The following is a 23,226-nucleotide window of genomic DNA, read 5'->3' as shown; positions in this document are numbered from 1 at the left end:
TGCCTGCCCGTGACCCCCACGTGGAACCATCCACCCCCATTGCTGCCTGGGACCTCTCCACTGGCACCCGGCCACCCGCCCCATCAGCTTAGCGCCCATTCCACCTCCGGCCTGGGAACCTGCGCTGAGCATGCCCCGCTGGTGCAGCCTGCAGCCGGAGCCCCATCCCGCTTCTACCCCCAGCACTGCGTTTCTGCCACCAGAGCCACTTTAGGCTGACCTGCGTCACCGCAGAGACCCATGCCTGCAGCCCGGGGTGCTAAACCTGCCTGCCACAGGGCGCCCCATCCAACGCAGACAACCCCGGGCACCGCAGTGGGCACCCTTGCCTACTGGGAGTGTGAGCGACAGGGCTTTGCACTCCTGCCGGAGCAGCATTGCCCTCCCTGGTGCGCTGTGGGGATTCCAGCCCTCCCCTGTGGGATTGCTCCCGCCTGTGTAGCCTCTATCCACAGGCTCAACTCTACAGGCCTGCAGGGACCTGGGAGTGCTTGCTGATCTGAAGAGCATTTCCCCCACATAGCCCGGTTCTGGAGCCCAGATCAGCACCACGTCCGTGACAGTGAAGCTTCACTAGAACTTGGAGGGAAAAGAAGGAGGAATGATTTAAACATATACACATCTTTTATCTCATGCTTGTTTTTCTCTTTTACTTTTTGTGTTATATTTTCTCTCTTTCTTCCTTCTTTTTCTTTATTGCTAATACTTCTCTTCTTCCCCTTTACTATAGGTTTTCCTTCTATCTCTTTTTTCTTCTCTTTCCACTTCCACTATTATCACTTCTCGTCTCTCTTCTTTTATAGCTTCTCCTTCTTCCTCCCTCTACAAATTTTCTTTTTTCTCCCAAAATTTTGTTTAAAATTATTTTTAAAATTTTAACCTTTTAAAGCCTACTTTTTAAATTACTAAACAACAACAAAAAAGGGCTGCTAAAGGTACCCTGACAAACAAGTCAAAGCAGCCTGAGGCACTCACTCAGGCTCCAGCCCCCAATCCAGTTGCTGAAACATCTCACCACTGCGGGTCACTAAGCCTTCTGGGAACTCTGCCTATACAGCAGTCTGACCCATCCTTGAAGTAGGTCATAGGCAGTGGCCTGAAAGAATCCTTAACAGTAACACAGATAAGGTTACCTGGCCTCCCAGAAGAATGGGGCGTATGAAAGGATCACGGAAAAATCAACAGACCACATCACTCCCAACAAAATAAAAACCAGAGAGGCGAAACATAGTAGCAGAGCTAATGTCTCTCATAAAAGAAACAGATACAGATTTGCCACACAAGGAAGTCTTCAGAAGTCTGCTCCCAGTAATACAGGAACTGAGGGAAGCAACCCAGAATAAGGATGCAATGATAGAGGAGATGAAGTGCACAATAGAAGGGATGAAGTCCACAATAGAGGGGATAAAGTCCACCCACCAAAGGGAACTGCAGGAGCTAACAGAGGTAGCAGAAGCCAAACAAAAGGTCACAAAATTTACAATTAGGCTTGAGGAGGCAGAGAACCGTATCAGTGATCTTGAGGACACACAAACAGACCTAAGCAAGGCAGAAAGACAGTCAGATAGGAAAATTAAACAGACAGAAGATAGCCTGAGATCAATGACAGATGCTATGAAGAGGAATAATATTCGAATAATCGGTCTACCGACTCACAACACAACACACAAGTTGACAGCCAAGATGGCAAAGGAATGTCTGGAAGAAAACTTTGCCACCCTAACAAGGGAAAACCAGGCACTCATACAGGAAGCAGAAAGGACGCCAGCTAGACTAGATCCCAAGAAGAACACACCAAGCCATATAATAGCAAAAATATCCAACTTAGAGAAAAAAGAGAAAATTTTACGAGCAGCAAGGGAAAGGAAGACAGTCACATACAAAGGAGAGCAGGTAAGAATATGATCAGACCTATCAGCAGATACCATGAAGAGGAAAAGAGAATGGAGCTACATCTTCCAAAGCTGAAAGAAAAAAATACCTCCCCCAGAACCCTGTACCCTGCCAAGTTATCCATTAAGACAGATGGTGAGATAAGGGTCTTCCAGGACAAGGAAAGACTCAAAGAATATGCTGCAAGACACCCGACCCTGCGTAAGATACTGGCTGACTCACTATGGCCAGAGGATCAATCTCCACCAAGGACAAACAGGAGACCATCATATAGCCCATCTCCATCTAGAAGCCAAGATACCAGCAACAATTACCAGGACAACAGGGTCTCAGATGGAAAAGAAGACAAGATAGAAACTCCACTCAAACACAGCACACTGATGTGGCGTGAGATAGCTAAATACCCAAAACACAAAACAAGGTATGACCACTATGAATCCACAGATAATGATAATAACTCTGAAATCCAAGGAACTCAATTTGTACATTAAAAGAAAACTGGTTCAGAAAACATAAACCATGCTGCCTGCAAAGAGACACATCTTAAGCGCACAGATAAGAATAAAGGGTTGGCAGAAAGTTTACCAATCGAATTGTAACTCAAAAAAGGCAAGAGGCTATCTTAATCTCCGACAAAATGGACCTCAAGATCCAAACCATAAAGAGGGATACTACATAATGCTCAAAGGTTCAGTAAACCAAGAAGCACTTAGCATATCGAATATTTATACTCCTAATAATGGTGCGGCGAATTTCATCAAACAAACCATTAAAAAGATGAAAAAAGAAATCACGGACACAACAATCTTAGTAGGTGACTTTAGCACTCTGCTATCAGAGAAAGACAGATAACTGGGAAAGAAGCTCAGCAAAGAGGTCATAGAGCTAAACAATGTAATTAGGCAAGAGGGCCTGTTAGACATTTATAGAGCTTTCCATCCAAACGCAAAGGATTTCACATTCTTTTCCAGTCCACATGGATCTTTTTCAAGAGTAGACCACATGCTAGGACACAAGTCCAGCCTGAGTAAATTCAAACACACAGATATTATCCAGACATCTTTCTCAGATCACCAAGCTGGAGATTAATAAGAGGATGTCTAGAAAAGCAAGGGCAACCAATTGGAAAATGAACAACGATCTCCTGTGACATTAATGGGTACAGGCCCAGATCAGAAAGGATATTAGGAAGTTTCTAGAAACTAACGAGAACGAGAAAACAACGTATCAAAACTTATGGGAAACTGCGAAGGCAGTTATCAGAGGTAGCTAGATATCATTAAATGCATATATGAAAAAAGAAGAGAGGCGTATGACAGATGCATTAACATAAAACCTCCAGCAATTAGAACAGAGTCAACAGAACAACCCCTCCAATAGCAAGAGAAAAGAAATAATAAAAATCACGGTGGAGTTAAACCAGTGGGAAGACAAGAGAACAATGCAAAAGATAAATGCAGCTAAAAGTTGGTTCTATGAAAGAATTAACAAAATTGACAGTTCTCTGGCAAAGCTTACCAAGGATATAAAGGTCTTAAATGCTTGAAGGTAAACAACCGGCCATCTAGCTTGGAAGCAACTAAGCCCACAGAGCAGAACCACACAGCCTATGTGAACACGAGTTGTTGAAGGGATCAGGTAGCAGACACCATAGAACAAAAACCATCATTGTGTGATCACCTTTCCCACATAAATGCTGAAGACGAATGTGTGCATAAGTAAGTGTGGTGAAGAAGGCTGATGGTGCCTGACTATCGAGAGATATTGCATCTGGGGACTTAAAGGCTTGAAAGTAAACAAGCGGCCATCTAGTCCAGAAGCAACAAAGCCCACATGGAAGAAGCACACCAACATGTGTAATAATGAAGGGCCGAGGAGACCAGGTTTCAAGCAATAAAGGCAGGTGGGGAATCATATCGTGAATGAGGGGAGTGCATGCTGGGGACCCAATGCCCATCTGTAGACAACTGGACATCCCTTGCAGAGGTAGTGGGGAGGAGATGAGTAACACAGTGTTTAGTGTAGCAATAATGAAACTCACAACCTTTGGGGACCCAATGCCCATCTGTAGACAACTGGACATCCCTTGCAGAGGGGTAGTGGGGAGGAGATGAGTCACTCAGTGTTTAGTGTAGCAATAATGAAACTCACAACCTCCTCTAGTTCTTAAACGCTTCCTCCCCACAACTATCATGGTCCCAATTCTACCTTGTAAACCTGGTTAGACCAGCGGATGCACAGCAGTTCAGATGGGATCTGGAAACATGGGAAATCTAGGACAGATGAACCCCTAGGGACCAACGATGAGAGTGGCAATACTGCGAGGGAAGGGGGGTAGAAAGAGGGGACCAATCATGGGGATCTGCATATAACCTCCTCTGTGGGGATGGGCAACAGAAAAGTGGGTGAAGGGTGACGTCGGGCAGTGTAAGATAAGATAAAATAATAATTTATAAATTATTAAGTGTTCATGAGGGAGCGGGGAGTTGGGGGGAAGGAAAATGATGAGCTGATGATTCCAGGAATCCAAACGGAAGTCGAATTTTGAGAATGATGAGGGCAGCAAATGTATAAGTGCTTTACACAATTGATGTTTGTATGGATTGTGGTAAGAGTTGTATGAGCCCCAATAAAATGATTTTAAAAATAAGTTTATAACAGCTCTTCATGTACCTTTTAAATCACCTACCTAAAGTACCAGTTCAGCGGTTTGTGTTTTTTTTAGGGTGGTAATGGTATTTTTAAAAAAATCATTTTATTGGGGGCTCGTATGACTCTTATCACAATCCAGACATAAAGCCATTGTGTCCAGCACATTTGTACATTTGCTGCCACCATCATCCTCAAAACATTTGCTTTCTACTTGAGTCCATGATATCAGCTCATTTCACCCCTCCCTCGCCACTCCCTTCTCCCCCATGAACCCTTGATAATTGATAAATTATTATTATTTTGTCATATTTTACACTGTCTGATGTCTCCCTTCACCCACTTTCCTGTTGTACATCCCCCAGGAAAAAGGTTATATGTAGATCCTTGTAATTGGTTCCCCCTTTCTACCCCACCTTCTGTCCATCCTCCCGGTATCACCACTCTCACCATTGGTCCTGAAATGATCATCTATATGTCCTGGATTCCCTGTGTTTCCAGTTCCTATCTGTACCAGTGTACATTCTCTTGTCTAGCCAGATTTGTAAGGTAGAATTTGGATCATGATAGTCGGGGAAAGAAGCATTTAAGAACCAGAGGCAAGTTGTATGTTTCATCATTGCTATCCTGCACCCTGACTGGCTCGTCTCCTCCCCGTGACCCTTCAGTAAGGGGGTGTCCAGTTGTCTCCACTCTGCACTCACCCTCATTTATAGTGATAAGTTTTTTTTTTGTTCCTTGATACCTGATTCCCATCGACACCTCGTGGTCACACAGGCTGGTCCTCTTCTTCCATGTGGGCTTTGTTGACACCTCACTTAGATGGCTGCTTGTTTGAGGACATTTAAGTTTTCAAACCTTTAAGACCTTAGAGGCTATTTTCTCTGATAGCTGGGCACCATCTGATTTCTTCACAACAATTTTCTGTAGCCCCCATGTCTTCAGTGATCTCCTCATGAGAGTATCAAGTAGGAGCCATGTCATAAGAACCAACTTAGGGCTGTGATTAAGTATAAACCTCCCTTTGACCTAGTTTCCTATCCAGCCCTTGGTTACTCAAGCTGTGTGGTATAAGCAACTGAGACTTTAGACTCTATCCTTTTGAGGCACACACATCCTTTATGGCCATACCAGAAGGATTCCGTTTGGAAGGCCCACTAAATAAAATGGGCTTTCCTTAAACTCATAGCAGACGTATTCCCCACACTTAAGGCTGAAATGCCATCTGTGAGAAGAAACATGGTTGCTGTCCCAAGGCTGTGGAATTGATGGTCATTAGATTTTGATTCAGATCTGTTGAATTGTGGCTTGGGATTACGGTTACTATTTTTATGCTTTCATTGCATTTTTTTAAGTGACGTGTTAGTCTGGCAGGCATGGTTCTGCTTTTGTGAATGAGTATCATCGAAAGTTTTGTCCTTTCTCCAACCCTCCTTGTTCATGTAAATAATGCATAGTCACTTAAAGTTTGAATCTGTATAAGTCAACAATTTCAGTCTTATGGTCTCAAAAGATAGCCTATAAATGTATAATTTTCTTTTCTCAACACTGCTTTAAATTGTATGCTATTGGCTAGCCAACTCAGTGACACTGAAAAACAGCACCTAACAACAGCCACCATTGGCTAAAGATTTGGATTGGAAAGACTTTGTGCACTTACACAATCATTCTGTCTGTAGACTTAAAGAAGACTAATACAATCATCTAGCATTATGTTTATTAGTTGTAAGTTCGATATTCAAGGGCAGGAACCCATCTTTGTTGATCCTTGCCAGATCATTGCCACCTCAAGCAGTGATTAGGAACATTGTGGTTATTTAGTGCATGCTTATTGAAGAATGAGAAAGTCAGGGAGAGGGAAGGGGGCTTCTTGTGCAGGAAGAGTGAAAAACAAGAATGAATGAGAATTTAGCCACAAGCCTAGACTTCTCTCTTCTTGGAGGATTGAGTAGAATTATATGTAAGTTGTCTGATAAACAAATTGGACTCTTATTGAAGTAAGTTACATAATTACAACCTGTGCTCTTGGGACAGTCTCCTGGGATGCCAATAGATAATACCCATTTTAGCTCTAAACTACAGAATCAGTTGACTACAAAATCATGGGAACCTTTGGCTTGTCCAGTTAATTCTGCAAATTCACCTTGTTATAATCCCAAGTAGTTACTGGGAATTTATAAGCCAGAAATGACCATGTAAATATCATGAACTAAGCCAAGACCTGGAGTTAGAGAAAGCCAAAAAAGGAAGAATACTCTCAGTATATCATAAGCTGAAAGAATCGAACGTTGTATTTTGGTGTATGCAAGTATTATGTGTATGTGATGAGCTTCGAAATGAATGAAAACAGTGCAGTTATTGCACAAACATTTTGAAGCCCTTTTACGTGTGTGTATTGTCCCTAGGTGATGCAACTGGTTAATGTGCTCAGCTATTGACCAAGAGATGATAGGTTCGCATCTACCCAGAGACACCTCAGAAAAAAGACCCGCTGATCTACTTCTAAAAATCAGCCACTGACGATGCTGTGGAGCCATTTACCATGGGGTTGCCATGAGTCAATTCGCCATGGCAAGGTGTTTTGTTTCAGTTCGGTTTTATTATAAAGAATGTGAGATATATAACCTTACTATTATACAGTTTACCAGTTTGATAGGTAGGGAAATCTACTCAGGATGTAGACTAAGAGGTACTTATAAACCTCTAATTGATCATCTTTGATGCCAGTCTTTTCATTAAAATACTACAGGGAGGAGACATTTTCCTCAGTGTGTCCTTTGCCTTACCTAGGCCCTTGTACACAAGAGAACTCTTTTGGGGTTCAGTTTCCATGTGGGCTCGGAAACTATAAAACGTGCTTTCATTGGGGATCTGACAGTATTGCAGATAGACTGGTGCTTGGAGGGTACAGTGAACACTTTATTTTTGCTAAGCCCTTCTGAACAATTGCAGTGTGGCTCTGGAACAATGGTAAGGTTAAGAATTATTTTAAAAATGTGACTATGCATAAAAAGATTGATTAAATACTAATCATCTTAAGCTAAATTTTTTGGTTCCAATTAATTTATTATTCTCTGTTTTATTCTAGTCCTAAAGAATATTCTCACATATAATAAAGACTTCCCATTTGATGTACAGCCTGTCCCATTAAGGTAAACTCGTGTTTGTTCTTTTATCCTTTTAATTTATACTATTTTGCATATAGTTCTGTTTTTGTTTTTAGTCATCATTGAATGTCTTACCCAGGAAGTGTGTAACCATGAGGCTTCACAAGAACATAAAACTTTTTGTTTTATTTCTACCCAGAGTCCATTTTTAATATTTCGATTACGCAGTTTACATAGTTTTTCCTCTTGTGTTTTAGATTTTTAGGTAACTAGAGACATATTAAACTTACGATTATACAGCTCATTTTTTTTCACTCTGTATTAGGCTTCCAAGACCTATTCATGTTAATATAATATATACTTAAGGATATTTTTCTTCCTTTCCACTGTTTTATTTTTCTTTCATTGTATCAATATCACTCCATCTTAGTTAATGTATCTTTGCAATACATTTTTATATCCATTAGTACAGATATTCCATCTTTGATCTTCAGCATTGCCTGAGAAATTTTTGGTTTTTATATTTCTTTATGAGTTTTGGAGCTAGTCCACAAAAAAAAAGTCCAAAATTTTGAATCTGTCATTTAGGGAAACTATCATATTGGTATTATTAAGACTTCCACTCACTCGCCATTTGCTAGATTTAACCCAATATCCTGGATGATTTTTTTTCCCCTTGCTGCTCTAAATGGTACATTTTAATTTGAATTCATGGAATTCTTAATTTGTTTACATTGATCTAGAATTCAAAGACCTTGATAAATTTATTTATAAATGTTAGTGGCTTGTAGAATTGGGATGTTTTCAAATATATCATCTGCGATGAGGTCCTCTTTCCTCATTTTGAATCCTAGTCTCCCCTTTTCGAACCGCATTTCAGTTGTCAGACATACACTGTAATGTTCAGTAGAGCAGGTGGTGGGAGTCGGCTTTCTCAGTCTCACTTTGAAGTTCACACTTTCAGTGATGTACCCTCATGTATCGTGATTTTCTCCCTTAAAAAAATAATATGAGTTACAGTATTTTGGGAGGAGTGAAAATATACACAGCAAGACTCACTCCCTTTCCACAGTTTTTAGACATCTGAGGGAAGTTTCAAAAATTCATGGAAAATGGAATTAAAATATAATGGAATTTTTCTCTAAATTTTTGGAGGTCACTTTGTAATCATCAGTGACAATGGTTTAATTCTACATGTTATATCAACATTTTCATTACTCCTTTTCTAGTTATTTCATTCCAATTTATTTACTCCCTAACCCCAACCTTCTGTGTTTTCAAATATCTATTGATCCTTTGGTCTTATATAGAGGCTTCATTAAAAAAAAAAAAGGTGTTTTAAGTGTCTCAATGGTGACAATCATTGCTTAGTTTAAAGGTGACTTCAAAAGAAGTTTCAATTCAAGGTTAGAAGAGCAACTCAGGGCCATAGTCTTGAGGACTCCTCCAGCTTCAATAAATCCAGTAAGTTTGGGCTCTTTAATAATTTGAAGTTCTGTTCCATATTTTTCCCTCTTTCGTATCAGAATTTTTCTATGATGTTTCTGCTCAGAATGCTTAGTAGTGTAGGCAGGTACCATCTAGTTCTTCTGGTCTCAGGGCAGTGGTTTAAGCAGACAACTGGTCCTTTAGTCCAATTCCTTCTCTGATTCTTGGGTTTTCTTTATTTCTCTTTTGTTCCAGATGGACACGGACCAATTATTGTATCTTACATACATATAAGGTGTTTTGTAGCTCACTATTTTTCTATCTTTTTTATGTAGAAGAATTTTAGCACCCGGTGAAGAAGAGAATTTGGAATTTGAAGAAGATGAGGAAGAGGGTGGCGCTGGAGCAGGATCTCCTGATTGTTTCCCTGCTAGAGTTCCTGGTGGGTGTCACTAATTAAAAATAAATGTAACTTCATCTCGGGCCCAAGTGTTTAGAACTTGCTGATGTTTGTCATCAAGCCAATTTTGACTTGTAGGAACCTGATAAGATATAGTAGACCTGCCCTAGTAAGTTATTGAGACTGTAAATCCTTACAGGCGTAGAAAGCTCCATCTTTCTTCTGAAGGATGGCTTCTGGTTTTAAACTGCTAACCTTGGGGTTAGCCCCCAATGCATTACCCAGTATGCCACCAGCACTCCTTTGTTGATACTTGATGTTGTTGTGAGGTGCCATCAAGTCGTTGCTGATTTACAGGACCCTTTGCACCGCAGAACAAAACCCTGCCTGGTCCTGCACCATCCTCACCATCATTGTCCTGCTCGAGCCCACCCCTGCAGCCACTAGCCACCGAGGATCCTCTCTATGCTACCCCTCCACTTTACCAATATGTCCCTGATAATATGTTCAAAGAACGTGAGATGGTGTCACCCCATCCTCACTTTTAAGGCGCACTCTTGCTTTAATTTTATGATAGATTTGCTGGTTCTTTTGACAGTCCCCACAGTACATTGGTTCTTTGGTCTTCCTGATTCCTTGTTCAGCTTTCACGTGCAGATGAGGTGACTGAAAATACCATGACTTGAGTCAGGCCCACCTTAGTCCGCAAGGTAACATCCTTGCCTTTCAACACTTGGAAGAGGTCTTGGGCCTTAGATTTACCCAGTGCTGCTTCCATGAGAACTATTGGTTCAACTTTTATCCCTGCATGTCATTAGGTGAACCTGTTGGTCCTAAGGTACCTGTTTAGGAGTCTGGTCTTGGAGATAATAAATTACTGCTTTGAAACACAGACCATCAGTCCATTGAAATGTACAATTTTGGCCCAGTAGGAGAAATCTTTCATTGCCTGTGATTTGCACTGTAAGTTACAGCAAAAATTCTCAAAAGCAAAACTGATAGAATGGAGAAAAACATAGCTGTCTTCTGTATTTGAGGACAGGTTCTTAAAAGACTTCACTTTTCTGTTTACCCTCTGCTTTCTTCCGTGGTCTTAACAGACTCGCTGTCCCAGGGCCTGGTGGTCCAGTCAGACCTGGTTCTTCATACTCTATTGTCTAAAGCAGCGGTTCTCAACCTGTGGGTTGCGACCCCTTTGCGGGTCGAATGACGACCCTTTCACAGGGGTCGGTGGTTTCATAGCAGTAGCAAAATTACAGTTATGAAGTAGCAACGAAAATAATCTTATGGTTGGGAGGTTACCACAACATGAGGAACGGTATGAAAGGGTTGTGGCATTAGGAAGTTTGAGAACCACTGCTCTAGAGTGCCTTTGGCCATCCTCAGAAAATGACCCCCTGCGAGCCGAGCCTGCTCTGGCCTAGGACCTTCACTCTTGTCAGCTGCCTCTTGGAACAGAGAAGTTGATGGTGTCCCTTCCCTTGATTTGGTACCAGTGACCCGGGGATGAAGGGCGCTGTGCACTGAGCACCGTGACCATGCTGGTCCTCTGGAGACTCAGGTGCCCAGCCTAGACAGAGGCGTCCCTTGTCCAATGCTCTTTTCCTCGTGTGGTGACAGAGGCAACAACACACTCAGAGCTGCTGAGCTGCTGTTAGGTCAGACAGTTTTAGACACTTTCTCGAGTGAATTAAACTTGTTGCCATTGTGTTGATTCCAACTCATAGCATCCCTAGAGTGCTGATAGAACTGCCCCATGGGGTGTCCATGGCCGTGATCTCTCCAGAAGCAGACGGCTACATATCTTCTGCAGAGCAACTGGTGTGTTGAAACTGCTGACTTTTTCAGTAGCAGCCGAGCATTTTAACCACAGTGCAACCAGAGACCCCTCAAGTCATCAGATCTTCATTTAATCCAGTTAACCATGTTGTACCATCACCCACAACTCCCTCTCAGCTCATATGCAAGGGATGTGAAACGGCGCCTCCCTGTGAAGAGAGCAGTGTTTTACGTGTGACAGTGTTGGGGTTCTGTGTCTGAGTAGAGAGTGAAACCCGAGTGGAGTCAGCAGGACAGTTCCTCGAGGACACCCTTCGGTGTCACACATGATGACAGCACAGTACAGAGAACCGATCTCATCATTGCTTGTTGGGAGCCTTCGCAGCAGAGAATATTTTATTTCATTTATCATCATTTGCAGATCTGACAAAAATTTGGCAGTATGCTACTCAACTGACAAAATCTGTAGACTCAATAGGAACTAAAAAGGTACTCAGATTTTTAGTTTATCAAAAGTCCTCTTGGGTATCTTGTGCCATGTTAATGGATCTGTACTGTTGGAGAGGGGATCTTTTAGCTCTCAGTCTGGGCTTAAAAATGTACGCCAGCTCAACATACTGGAATTATTACATAGACTTTTTCGAGCAGCAATTTCTGCTACTAAATAAATTCATTTAAAAATCTTTTAGACCAAATATGACTTTTAAAAAGCTTTGCTCTGTTTATTTTACATGGTGATTAGAGCCTCAAAGCAATCAGCACCTGTACTTATCCCATGGTTGAGACTTGTAGTTCAGTGACTTTACAGCTTGGCTGGATCCATAGTTGCTTTTCAACAGATGATGCTCAGTGGATAGGTTAACTTTTGCATTACTAGTTAGGTGGCTGTTTTTGTTGTTGTTAGGTACTTGAGTTGTCTTAATTAATGTCCCCTATTTTACCTTTCTTCTAATATCCATTGCAATGGCTACAGAGAACTCAAAGACAAAATTCATGACCAAATAATTTATTTAAAAAGTTAACAAGTTGTAATAATGCCCATGAGAAATGCTCAGGGTTGAGTTGTTTCCCAGGACATGTTTACAGAGTCTGTCATGTCTGCTATTAAATACCCAAAGGGCATATCACTCTGCTATAAGGCATTCTGCCTAAGCTCTGGGCTAGCAAACCCAGCTCCCTGAATGAAATGGCACTCAGCTCTACTTGTGCTCAGCACATCCAACTTCCCCAGTTAAAAGTGCATAGAGGCACCCCACTCCGAAAGCCAATCTCCTGCCCAAAAGCACTCAACTTGCTCTCTGGGTTAGGAAGTTCATCACTCTGTCATGTCCTAGTTCTGCTGCTGCTCCTTTAATGGTATAGCTGTCATCTGATCCAAGAGGTTCACTGCCCAGGGATCTGGGGTCCAGAGGACACGCTCCACCCCTGGCTCTTGCTGGTAAGGAGATCCCTTCTTCTCAGAAGGCTCATTTTATACACAGCAGGATGACATGCTGTGCATAAATCCTGTTAGCAATTACTCAGCAGTGAATCCTATCAGTGTCTTCCCCCACCTTCTTACCAGACCCATGCAGGGAAAGGTTATTGGGCGGGAGTTAAAGACTTTGGCTATAAAAGCCATTAAATCAGTCACTGCCACTGTAGTGCTGTTTAGTTGCTTCTGACTCTTAGTGACCATTTGTACCACAAAGGAAACGCTGCTCCATTCTCCACTGGTCTCATAGGGATTGCTGTTTGTGCCTATTGTTGCAGCTACTGTCGGTCTGTCTTGTTGATGATCTTTGTCTGTTTCACAGATGCTCTAGTAAACAGCTGTTTGGTGAGACATTTCAATCGGTACATCGTTAATTCCTCTTTTTTTTTTTTTTTGCCAGTGACTTCAGGACAGTTGTGACATTTTCCGTCAGTACTATAGACTCCTGATCAGTCGCTATCTCGTGGAATTGTTGACCAATGACCAGTTCTTTTGGGGATCATTAACACTGTGAATTCCTTCCATCTTCTTTTGATGCATCATTCAATATTGTGCCCGTAGACATAATTTTTTAATAATCCAAGGCTTGAATTTTGTCTTCAGTTCTGTCAGCTGAGAAAGTGTGCTCTTCCCTTTTAGTTTCCTAATGACTGGTCTTTGCACATTTCATTATAATACTTTGTTTCTTGAGCTGCCCTTTGAAATCTTCTGTTCAGCTGTTTTTACATAATTTTTTCCCCATTTGCATTACCTACTCTACATTCAAGAATAAGTTTCAGAACATCTTCTGACATAAACATTGATCTTTTCTTTATTATCTTTTTAAAAATTACTTCATGTATGATGTCCTTTATAACATCTCACAACTTGCCTGGTCTTCAGTCATTAGAGTTCCATGTATCAGATCTGTTACATGGTCTTTAAAATCTGAGATGGTCTCTAAATTTAGGTGGAATATACTCAGTTATACTTTGGCTCTCATGGACGTTAATTTTGTTCAGCTTTAACTTGAGCTTGCTGGTGAGCAGTTGATGGTCTAACAGCTGGCCCTGGCCCTGTTTTGACTGATGATGCTCAACCTTCTCCATTGTTCTTTCCACAGGTGTAGTAGATTGATTCCCGTTGTGTTCCCTTCAGCAATGTTTGCACGGATAGTCACCATTTTATGTTGCTGAAAAGGTTTGCATGTTGGTCTTGCAAAACTTTACCATGTGATCTTTCTGTCTGAACTGTGTCCTTTCTGTCACCAAGGCCATATTTTCCAACTACTGATCCTTTTCCATCTGTAACTTTTGTATTCCAATCACTAGAAGGTATCAGTCCATCTCGATTGCATGTTTGGTCCATTTCAGACCGTAGAAGTTGGTAAAAAAAAATCTTAAATTTCCTCATCTTTGGCAATAGTGGGGGTTGGTAAGTGGTGGTTCACTAATAGTCATATTAACTTGTTTTCCTTGTAGGAATGTAGATATTATCCTATCACTGACAGTGCAGTACTTCAGAACAAACCCTGGAATATTCCTTTGTACTCTGACCCTTCTTTAATTTTGTCATTTAATATAGTAGATATATCAGTGTATGATTCTGAATGACCAATACCAGTCCATTTCAGCTAATACCTAAGTGACTGATTTTTTTGTGATCCATTTCATTTTTGACAATTTCCAGTTTACCTAGATTCATACTTTGTGTATTGCACATTCTGATGGTTGTTATTAGCAGCTGCTACTTCTCATTTTGAGTCATGCCACATCAACAGTTGAAAATCTCAAATGCTTTACTCTGTCCATGCCATTAAGATTGACTGGACTTTTTGTATAAAGCAAAAATATAGACCTGTCAAGTTTGACATACTCATCATTCTTCATATTTTTTCTAGACAATAGGAGATATTTGTATCCATTTTATACAGGATCTACCACCTCAGTCTAGCCCCACTGAGAAAATTAATTTCACTTACTAGAAACTCAACAAAAAGAAACTCTGGAAATTTGCTTTACTCCACTAATGCAGGCTCAAATTGCATTTAATACTCCAGTTTTTACTAGGCCTCTTTTTAAAACTGCCATTGCCTGTGATTTTTTTAAGTAGCATTGTAATCTCATTAAGTGCCTGTATTGTGCCAAAACAAAATCTTAAATAAGCACCTGACTAATGATAAAGCAGCTGAGGTGGAGTTTTGGATGTCCCATGATAAGTCAGTGTATGTAAGGAGACCAGCTATTCTATGCATGGTGCAGCCTGAGACCATCCAGATTGGTTGTAAGAAATTCAGATTTACTCTGGACAGCATATTACATATATTTGTGGGTCTATATACACATAAAAAAGAAGATATGACAAAGAACCACAGTATATCATTCACTGACATTTTGTAAACTGTTTTTGTGGATAACTTTCAGTTTTCCTGAACATTTCAATATTTGAGTACATCAGTATTACTTTTCCATTGACAGAGATAAACTAACAAACTACCATTATGTTTTGGTGTTAGGGGACATACTTTTCTTTTTTTAAAAAAAATAATTTTATTGGGAGCTCGTACAACTCTTATCACAATCCAGACATTCATTCATTGTGTCAAGCACATTTGTACATTTGTTGCCATCATCATTTTCAAACATTTTCTTTCTACTTCAGTCCTTGGTATCAGCTTCTCATTTCCCCCCCTCCCTTCCTCATGAACCCTTGATAATTTATAAATTATTATTATTTTTTCATGTCTTAAACTGACTGATGTCCCCCTTCACCCACTTTTCTGTTGTCCATCCCTCTAGGAGGGAATTATATATAGATCATTGTGATCAGTTCCTCTTATCTCCTCACCTTTACCGTTACCTCCTGGTATTGCTACTCTCAGTATTGGTCCTAAGGGGTCTATCTGTCCTGGATTTCCTGTGTTTGTTTCCAGCTCTTATCTCTACCTGTGTACATGCTCTGGTCTAGCCAGATTTGTAGGGTAGAATTGGGGTCATAATAGTGGCAGAGGGAGCATTAAAGAAGTAGAGGAAAGTTGAATGTTTCATTGGTGCTATGCTGCACCTTAACTGGCTCGTCTCCTCCCCGTGATCCTTCTGTAAGGGGATGTCCAATTGTCTACAGATGGACTGTGAGGTCTCCACTCCGCATTCCCCCTCATTCACAATGATACGATTTTTTTTGTTCTGGGTCTTTGATGCCTGATACCTGATCCTATTGATACCTCGTGATCACATGGGCTAGTATGCTTCTTCCATGCGGATCTTGTTGCTTATCAGCTAGAAGGCTGCTTATTTATCTTCAAGCCTTTAAGACCCCAGACACTATCTTTTGATAGGCGGGCACCATCAGTTTTCTTCACCACATTTGCTTGTGTACCTGCTTTGTCTTTAGCGATCGTGTAAGGAAGGAGAGCATCATGGAATACCAGGTTAATAGAACAAAGTGTTCTTGTATTGAGAGAGTACTTGAGTAGGGACCCAATGAAGGGACATACTTTTCAGTAAAGTTACTGAAATGTGAAAAAACTAAAAAAAAGAAGAGAGAGAGATAGAGTGGACATTGAGTAGGCAGGTTCTGTGTTTTGCATGCCTTTTGCCCTTAGGGGCTCATTTTCTCCCACTGTGTCAGATGATGTTTCACTGATCATTCTCTTAGGAAGTAGATCACCAGGTCCGTCCCACTTCTTAATCTGTCTCAGTCTGAAAGCTCTGCTGAAACCTGACCACCATGGTGACTCTGCTAGGACTTGAAATACCAGTTGCAGAGCTTCCAGCCTCACAGCAACACACAAGACACCACATTATGACAAACTGATACACAAATAGTGGACCACCCTAGGTGCAATCTACTAACAAATAGCTTCCATCATGAAAACGAACATTGTCTGTTTCCTGTTACTCTTTTGTTTTTGTCTGTTAGGTGCCGTCCGTCAAAGTGGTTCTGACACATAGTGACACTGTGTACAACACAGTGGGGCACTGCTCACTCCTGCGCTGCTAACCCCAGAAGCATTCTATACTTGAGCTCACTGTTGTAGTCATCAGGTCATTCTGTCTTCCCTTCTACTTTGCAAAGCATCATATCCTTTTCCAGGGACTGATGTCTCCTGAAAGCCCTGGTGGGTGTAGTGGTTGCACGTTGGGCTGTTAACCTCAAGGCCAGCAGTTTGAAACCACCAGCTGCTCTGAGGGAGAAAGATGGGGCTTTACTCCCATAAAGAGTTACTGTCTCAGAAACTCACAGGGACAGTCCTATCCTGCCCTACAGGGTTGTTATGAGTCAGCATTGACTTGATAGCCATGAGTTTGGATTGCATGGGCCTCTCCTGATAACATATCCGAAGTACAGTCTCACCATCCTTGCCTCTAAGGAGCATTTTCACTATACTTCTTACAAGAGAGAGAAATTTGTTCTTTGGCACTCCGTGGTATTTTCCCTGTTCTTCACCAGCATTGTAGTTCAAATGCATCCATTCTTCCTGAGTCTCCCTTATTCAGTGTGTAACTGTCGCATGGGTCCGGCAGGCCTTAGTTCTCAAAGGTACACCCTTGGGCTTCATCACTTAAAGATCTTGTGCAGCTGAAAGTGACAAGTTAATCAGATGAATTGTTTCTGGGCTTGTTTCAAATCTTCTCTTTTGCCCTTCAGAAATCATATTGGAGTGTCACATTATGTTTGTAAAACACAAGTGCAAGTACAATATGAAACAGAGAGGCATAATAACTAACTAGATGGAATTATAAATAAAAAACTGAGACTCCCCACTAAACAACTGCCCAAACTTCACAGTATACCCTACACAGTCCATGTTTTACAATTTTATGAAAGAGTAGTTGGTGGAGGTGGGGGTGGGGGTTGTACAACTGAGTCAGGATGCACCAGTAAAGCATAGTTGCTGTGGTCAGTGGTGTGTCACGGTCATCTGGTAACATAGGAAGAAAAAGACTGGTGTCATCAGCTCACTTGTCTTTCCCTCCACACAATACAGGGGTCACTGCTTACCTTTGACCTTCCCTGCCCCCCCCCCACACACACACTGAATACAGACTTGTACTCCTGATCAGATAAAAGACATGTAATGAAGTTGGTATAGGGGCCCCCCAGTCTCTGGAAACATCATTACTCAGTGTACTAAGTTGAACCAGCATTCATTTTTCCTTAATCGATCTCTTCCGTGGAACTCCTAGTGATAATTCAAGGACACCCCTCAACCAGAACCTTGTTGAGATATTTTGGTGTAGACAGCTGTGGTATTTAGAGCTTTCTGTGTTTTGAAGTGTGTGTTTAATAATTTATTCTTTTAGAAGTCTTTAATTGCTTAATTGACAATTGCCGTACAATTTAATGTTCAGTATACAAACATGCCACCTTTCTCATCCAGCCTTCGAGCTGTAGATGGCATGACTAGATTTTTATCCTTTTTATTTGTACTGTGAAAGCAATGATTCTAGTTTTCAGTCATTTAGTAGGGTATAGTAACCTCTCAAAACTCACCGCCATCACATCCCGCCATCACATCAATTCCAACTCATAGCAACCCTCTAGGACAACGGTTCTCAACCTTCCTAATGCCACGACCCTGTTGTGGTTACCCCCAACCATAAAAGTATTTTCGTTGCTATTTCATAACTGTAATTTTGCCACTGTTATGAATCAGGTGACCCCTGTGAAAGGGTCGTTCACCACCACCCCACTAAGGGGTCATGACCCACAGGTTGAGAGCCGCTGCTCTAGGACAAAGTAGAACTGCTTTCATGGGTTTCTGAGACTGCAAATCTTGACGAGAATAGAAAGCCTCTGTCTCTCAAGGAGTGGGTAGTGGTTTGGTTTCAAACTGCTGACCTGGCTAGCGGTCCAGTGTGTTATTAACCCATTATGCCACCAGGGCTCCCATAATGACCTTTAGAATTGTAAAAAAAAATTTTTCATTCAGCCAACAAGGTATTTTTTAAACAGAAATCCATTTTATTTCTAGTGCAAATAATCAAAAACGAATTTTTCTAGACCTGTCAAGATGCTTAAATTATAGTCAGACAGCACATTAGTGAATACTCACAGTAAAGACGTGCACAAGGTATTGTGGGTGAGCAAGCAAGGGGGTTGGGGTATGCAGAAAAGATCATCTTGAACTGAATTTCAGGGTTAAACTGAAACTCAAAGGACAGCACACATCGACAACCATTGGGAAAAACCTTTCTGTCTTAACTAAGATTTTAAACTATAACCCGCTGCAGTTAGTCTCTAAGAAGCGTATAACAATCCACCACACTAGGAAGTCAAGTGTTCTACACTCTAATTTGAATTACTAGAAGAGTCTAAAAATGTTCAGATTTTTGGTGTTGTTCAAAATATATTTAGTAGAGAGTAAGCTTTTGTTTGGTCTCAGTCAAAAAATTTGTTGGTAAGGAAGAAAGCAGCATGAACACAATCATTTTAACCCAAAGCACTAGATCGTTACAGACTTTGAAGCCAATTCACTCACACATGGAAACATTTTTAATGTTCATTTATGAAGAAAATAGTCAATCATAATAGAACTGTCATCAACTTAAAAAAATCATTTTATTGGGGGCTCCTACAATTCTTATCACAATCCCATCCATCCATCCATTGTGTCAAGCACATTTGTACAGTTGTTGCCATCATCATTCCCAAAACATTTGCTTTCTACTTGAGCCCTTGGTATCAACTCCTCATTTTTCTCTCCTTCCCCGATACCCCGTACCTCATGAACCCTTCATAATTCATAAATTATTATTATTTTGTCATATCTTACACTGTCCAGCGTCTCCCTTCACCCACTTTTCTGTTGTCCATCCCCCAGGGAGGAGGTTATATGTAGATCCTTGTAATTGGTTCCCCCTTTCTACCTCACCCTCCCTCCACCCTCCCAGTATCGCCACTCTCACCACTGGTCCTGAAGGGATCATCTGTCCTGCATTCCCTGTGTTTCCAGTTCCTATCTGTACCAGTGTACATCCTCTGGTCTAGCCAGATTTGTAAGGTAGAATTGGGATCATGTTAGTGGGAGGAGGAAGCATTTAAGAACTAGAGGAAAGTTGTATGTTTCATCGTTGGTACCCTGCACTCTGAATTAGGTGAGATTCTCATGGCATCAAATCTAAAATTTTTAAAATTTTAAAGCAACAGTTCAGTGATGTGAGTGCCTTCATGGTGGTGTGCAACCGTGTGTCTGGTTTCTTACGTAGCAGAATGCTTTAGAGGCTTTATTCACACTGAAGCCTTTATCGCATCAGTGCTCCATTTTTAACAATTTATACTTATTAATTTTTTTCTCCTTTTTTTTAGTTTTATTGGCACACAATCCACACCATATACTCCATTCCTTTTTTTGCTGATTAAAATCCCAAGTTTTGTGTGCCCATTGATACTTGGATGGACATTTAGGATATTTTGACCTTTTGACCATCATGAATAATGTGACTGTGAACCTTCATGTATAAACAGTGCTCGAGGCCGTGTTTTTTCAGTTCTTTGGGGGAAGGAAAGCATAGCATTGTGGGTTCATGGTGGCTCGTGGCTACATGTTGGACTGCGATCCACATGGGCGGCAGTTGGAAAGCAGCGTCTCCATGGGAGAGAGCCTGGGCCATCGATTCCCTTAAGCACTCAGTCCCAGAAGCCTCGGGGTCGCTAGGACTCCACAGCAGGGAGACGACCATCCCGTGTTGTAACTCTTGGAGGAACTAACCTGTTTTCACATTCCAACCAGCAATGGACAATGTTGTAATATATGCACATTTTCCCCACAGTTATTTTCCTATTAAATTTTACAGTTCTGGTTGTCTTTGTGTGTATGAAGCAAGACCTCGTGTAGTTTGGATTTGCATTTTCCTAATGACTAGTGATGCTGAGAATCTGTTTATGTGCTTGTTGACCATTTATATTTCTCTTCAAGTCATTTGCCTATTTTAATACTTGACCCATATCAAATATATGGTTTGAAAATTCTATCTTCCATTTTGTAAATTGTCATTTTTACTTTTTGATGGTGTCCTTTGATGTGTGGAAGTGTTGAATTTTGATGAAGTACAAGTTAGCTGCTTTTAATTTTGTTTCTCATGCTTTTTGTGGTCAAATTAAGAACACCTGGCCAAAGTCAAGTTTATGCAGATACACCTCTATGCATTTTTCTAAGAGTTTTATGAGTTTTATTTTTAGATCATCAATCTATTTTTAATTAATATTTACATATTAATGCCAATGAGCTAGGAATCTAACTTCATTTTTCCGTCTGATGGGATCCTCCTGTCCCAAGATCATTAACTTCTAAAAGTTGATAAACAGTCATATATTCACTATTTTAAAAAGCCATATCTCCCAAATAAAAAGATAAATATAAGTAGATCTTAAAATATTTTAAAAGTTACAGAAATTAAAATTATAATTAGGAAATTTCATAAGAGAAAAGAACAGTTCACAAAATGTGTGTGTGTGTGTGTGTGTGTGTGTGTGTACGTACACAGACCCCTTGAGAGCTGGAACTTGACAGAACTGCTTTCTTTTTTTGGATCTCTGAAGTTTTCTACTTTCAACAGAGTTCAGTCTTGTTACTTCTATCACTCTTAAGTTGTGGAAAATAACTTTGTCTTCCCTCTCTGACAGGTTTCCATCTTACACAGGTTCATGCTTTTGGAGGTATTGCTGTACTAGAGGGCTTCAAGTCGTGGAAAATTTCAAAACTTTTCTATGATTTTTGAAAGAAAAAAATCTGCAAATGGTCCTTAAATACCTGAAAAGATCATCAGCATCACATATATTAAGAGACATCTAAAATACAACCACTGTGGTACGGTTTTGAGACTGTAGAGAAACAGATAACTCCTTTATCAGTGTCAGGGAGCAGGCCTACAACATAGGTGAGTCCTGTTAGAGGGAATTCAGCAGTATCTAAGGACAACAACCAAAGATGCATTTGCCCTTAGACCTGGCAGTCCCACTTCTAGGACTTATTTTGAAGATACACTTCCATGTAACAGGCTATATTTTTTTCAGTATCATTTGTAATAATAGACTATTAGAAATAATCTAAATGCCCCTATGTAGGAAACTGGCTGGTTTATTCACTACTACAGTAAGAAGATGATTAGGAAAATCTCGATAAACTGATAGGGATTTTAAGTGAAAAGACAAGGTGCAAAATTATATAGATTATATGAGGTTAAATAAAACAACTGTTGCTAAGGTCCCACGTTTATACATGCATGACTTTTCCCCACACAAAATGTGCTTTTAGGCATGTCTCTGGGAGCAGCGGCTGGCTGCAAACACGTTCTCTTTGTAATAAAGCCTTTGTTTTAGTTCCCTTAGGACTCTTTGCTAATAAGAAAGAAAGAAAAGATCTAGTCCCATGGTGGCTGCCAAGGGGCTCTCCTGGCAGAGTCCAAGGCAGAGTGGTCAGCGCAGAAGGTTACGCTGACTGGGAGGGCTCCACTGGAGGAATTTAGATTGACAGCCCTGGGTGCTTCTTATGAAGGAGTTTTAAGAAAATGGAAAACCATCAACTATGTTGATGATCGACTATGTTGATGAGAAAGAAAGCAGGGAAACTTGCTTCCTGCTGCAGGACAGTGTCCGTGCTCAGTATTCGTTGGGCAGAAAGGGCTGTCCTAGGAGGATTTTGTTGGGAAACCTTACCCCATCCACCCTACAGTCCTGATCTTGACCCCTTAGGCTTCTTTTTATTCCTAAAACTCAAGAACACCGAAAAGGAACATGAATTGAATCCCTCCAGATGCTAGACCTGCCGTTTTGACATGGTGTAAACTGAAGAGTGCAGAATTCTTCAAGAAAGGGCTATGGAAAGGGAAAAACGGCCTTCAGAAGTATATAGACCTAGACGGAGGATATGTTGAGAAACAGGAGAAGCAATAGCTTCACATTTTGGCATTTTGGTTCAGTAAACGTTCCTATGATTTTATAGCAATATTTTTGGACTTCCCCTTTACCCTTGGATTGCTTCAGTGCCCTCAAGGGGGCAGTGTCTCCCATTTTTTGAAATACTGGTCTAGAGCATTAAGGAAGTGTGCAGAAATGTTGGGCACAGAAGGAAAGGGTACGGAGACAAGCCAGGAGTGTCCCGTTTTGAACATTTTCGTTTTTGTTGTTGTTACTATACTTCAAACTTTTCACCAGGAGCCCTGGTAATGTAGCTGTCTCGCACTGGGCCGTGATCTACATGCACGGTCAGCAGTCCAAAATCACCAGCAGATCCTCAGGAAAAAGACTGGGCTCTCTACTCCCGTAAACAGCCTCAGAAACCCACAGGGGTCGCTATGAGTCCGCATTGACTTGATGGCAGCGAGTTTGTTTGATTTAACTTTTCACCAGCTAAAGTTGTTCTCTCACCAAGTACTGGCATTTGAATTTTTGTGATAATGAAAACAGACTGGAAAATTAAAGCTCACTTGATATTATCATCAGCTGTTTAAAAACTGAGTTTAATGAAACTATATTTCTAGTGAATCTCTTAACCAAACCTTCCCCACAAATAA

The 23,226-nt window shown here is 40.9% G+C and overlaps 1 protein-coding gene across 1 annotated transcript in view; it reads left to right on the top strand.

The window, feature by feature from the left end:
* AIDA (axin interactor, dorsalization associated) overlaps positions 1 to 23,226 on the top strand; it is a 59,366-nt gene that overhangs the window by 25,585 nt on the left and 10,555 nt on the right. Inside the window, exons 5-6 of the mRNA XM_075530508.1 lie at positions 7,631 to 7,694; positions 9,413 to 9,519. Coding sequence (XP_075386623.1) covers positions 7,631 to 7,694; positions 9,413 to 9,519 — 171 coding nt within the window. The remainder of the gene's footprint in view (positions 1 to 7,630; positions 7,695 to 9,412; positions 9,520 to 23,226) is intronic.

The sequence above is a fragment of the Tenrec ecaudatus genome, chromosome 1 (genome assembly GCF_050624435.1).
Source record: "Tenrec ecaudatus isolate mTenEca1 chromosome 1, mTenEca1.hap1, whole genome shotgun sequence".
In the NCBI taxonomy this organism is placed as follows: Eukaryota; Metazoa; Chordata; class Mammalia; order Afrosoricida; family Tenrecidae; genus Tenrec; species Tenrec ecaudatus.
This window is presented reverse-complemented; position numbering and strand designations above follow the sequence as displayed.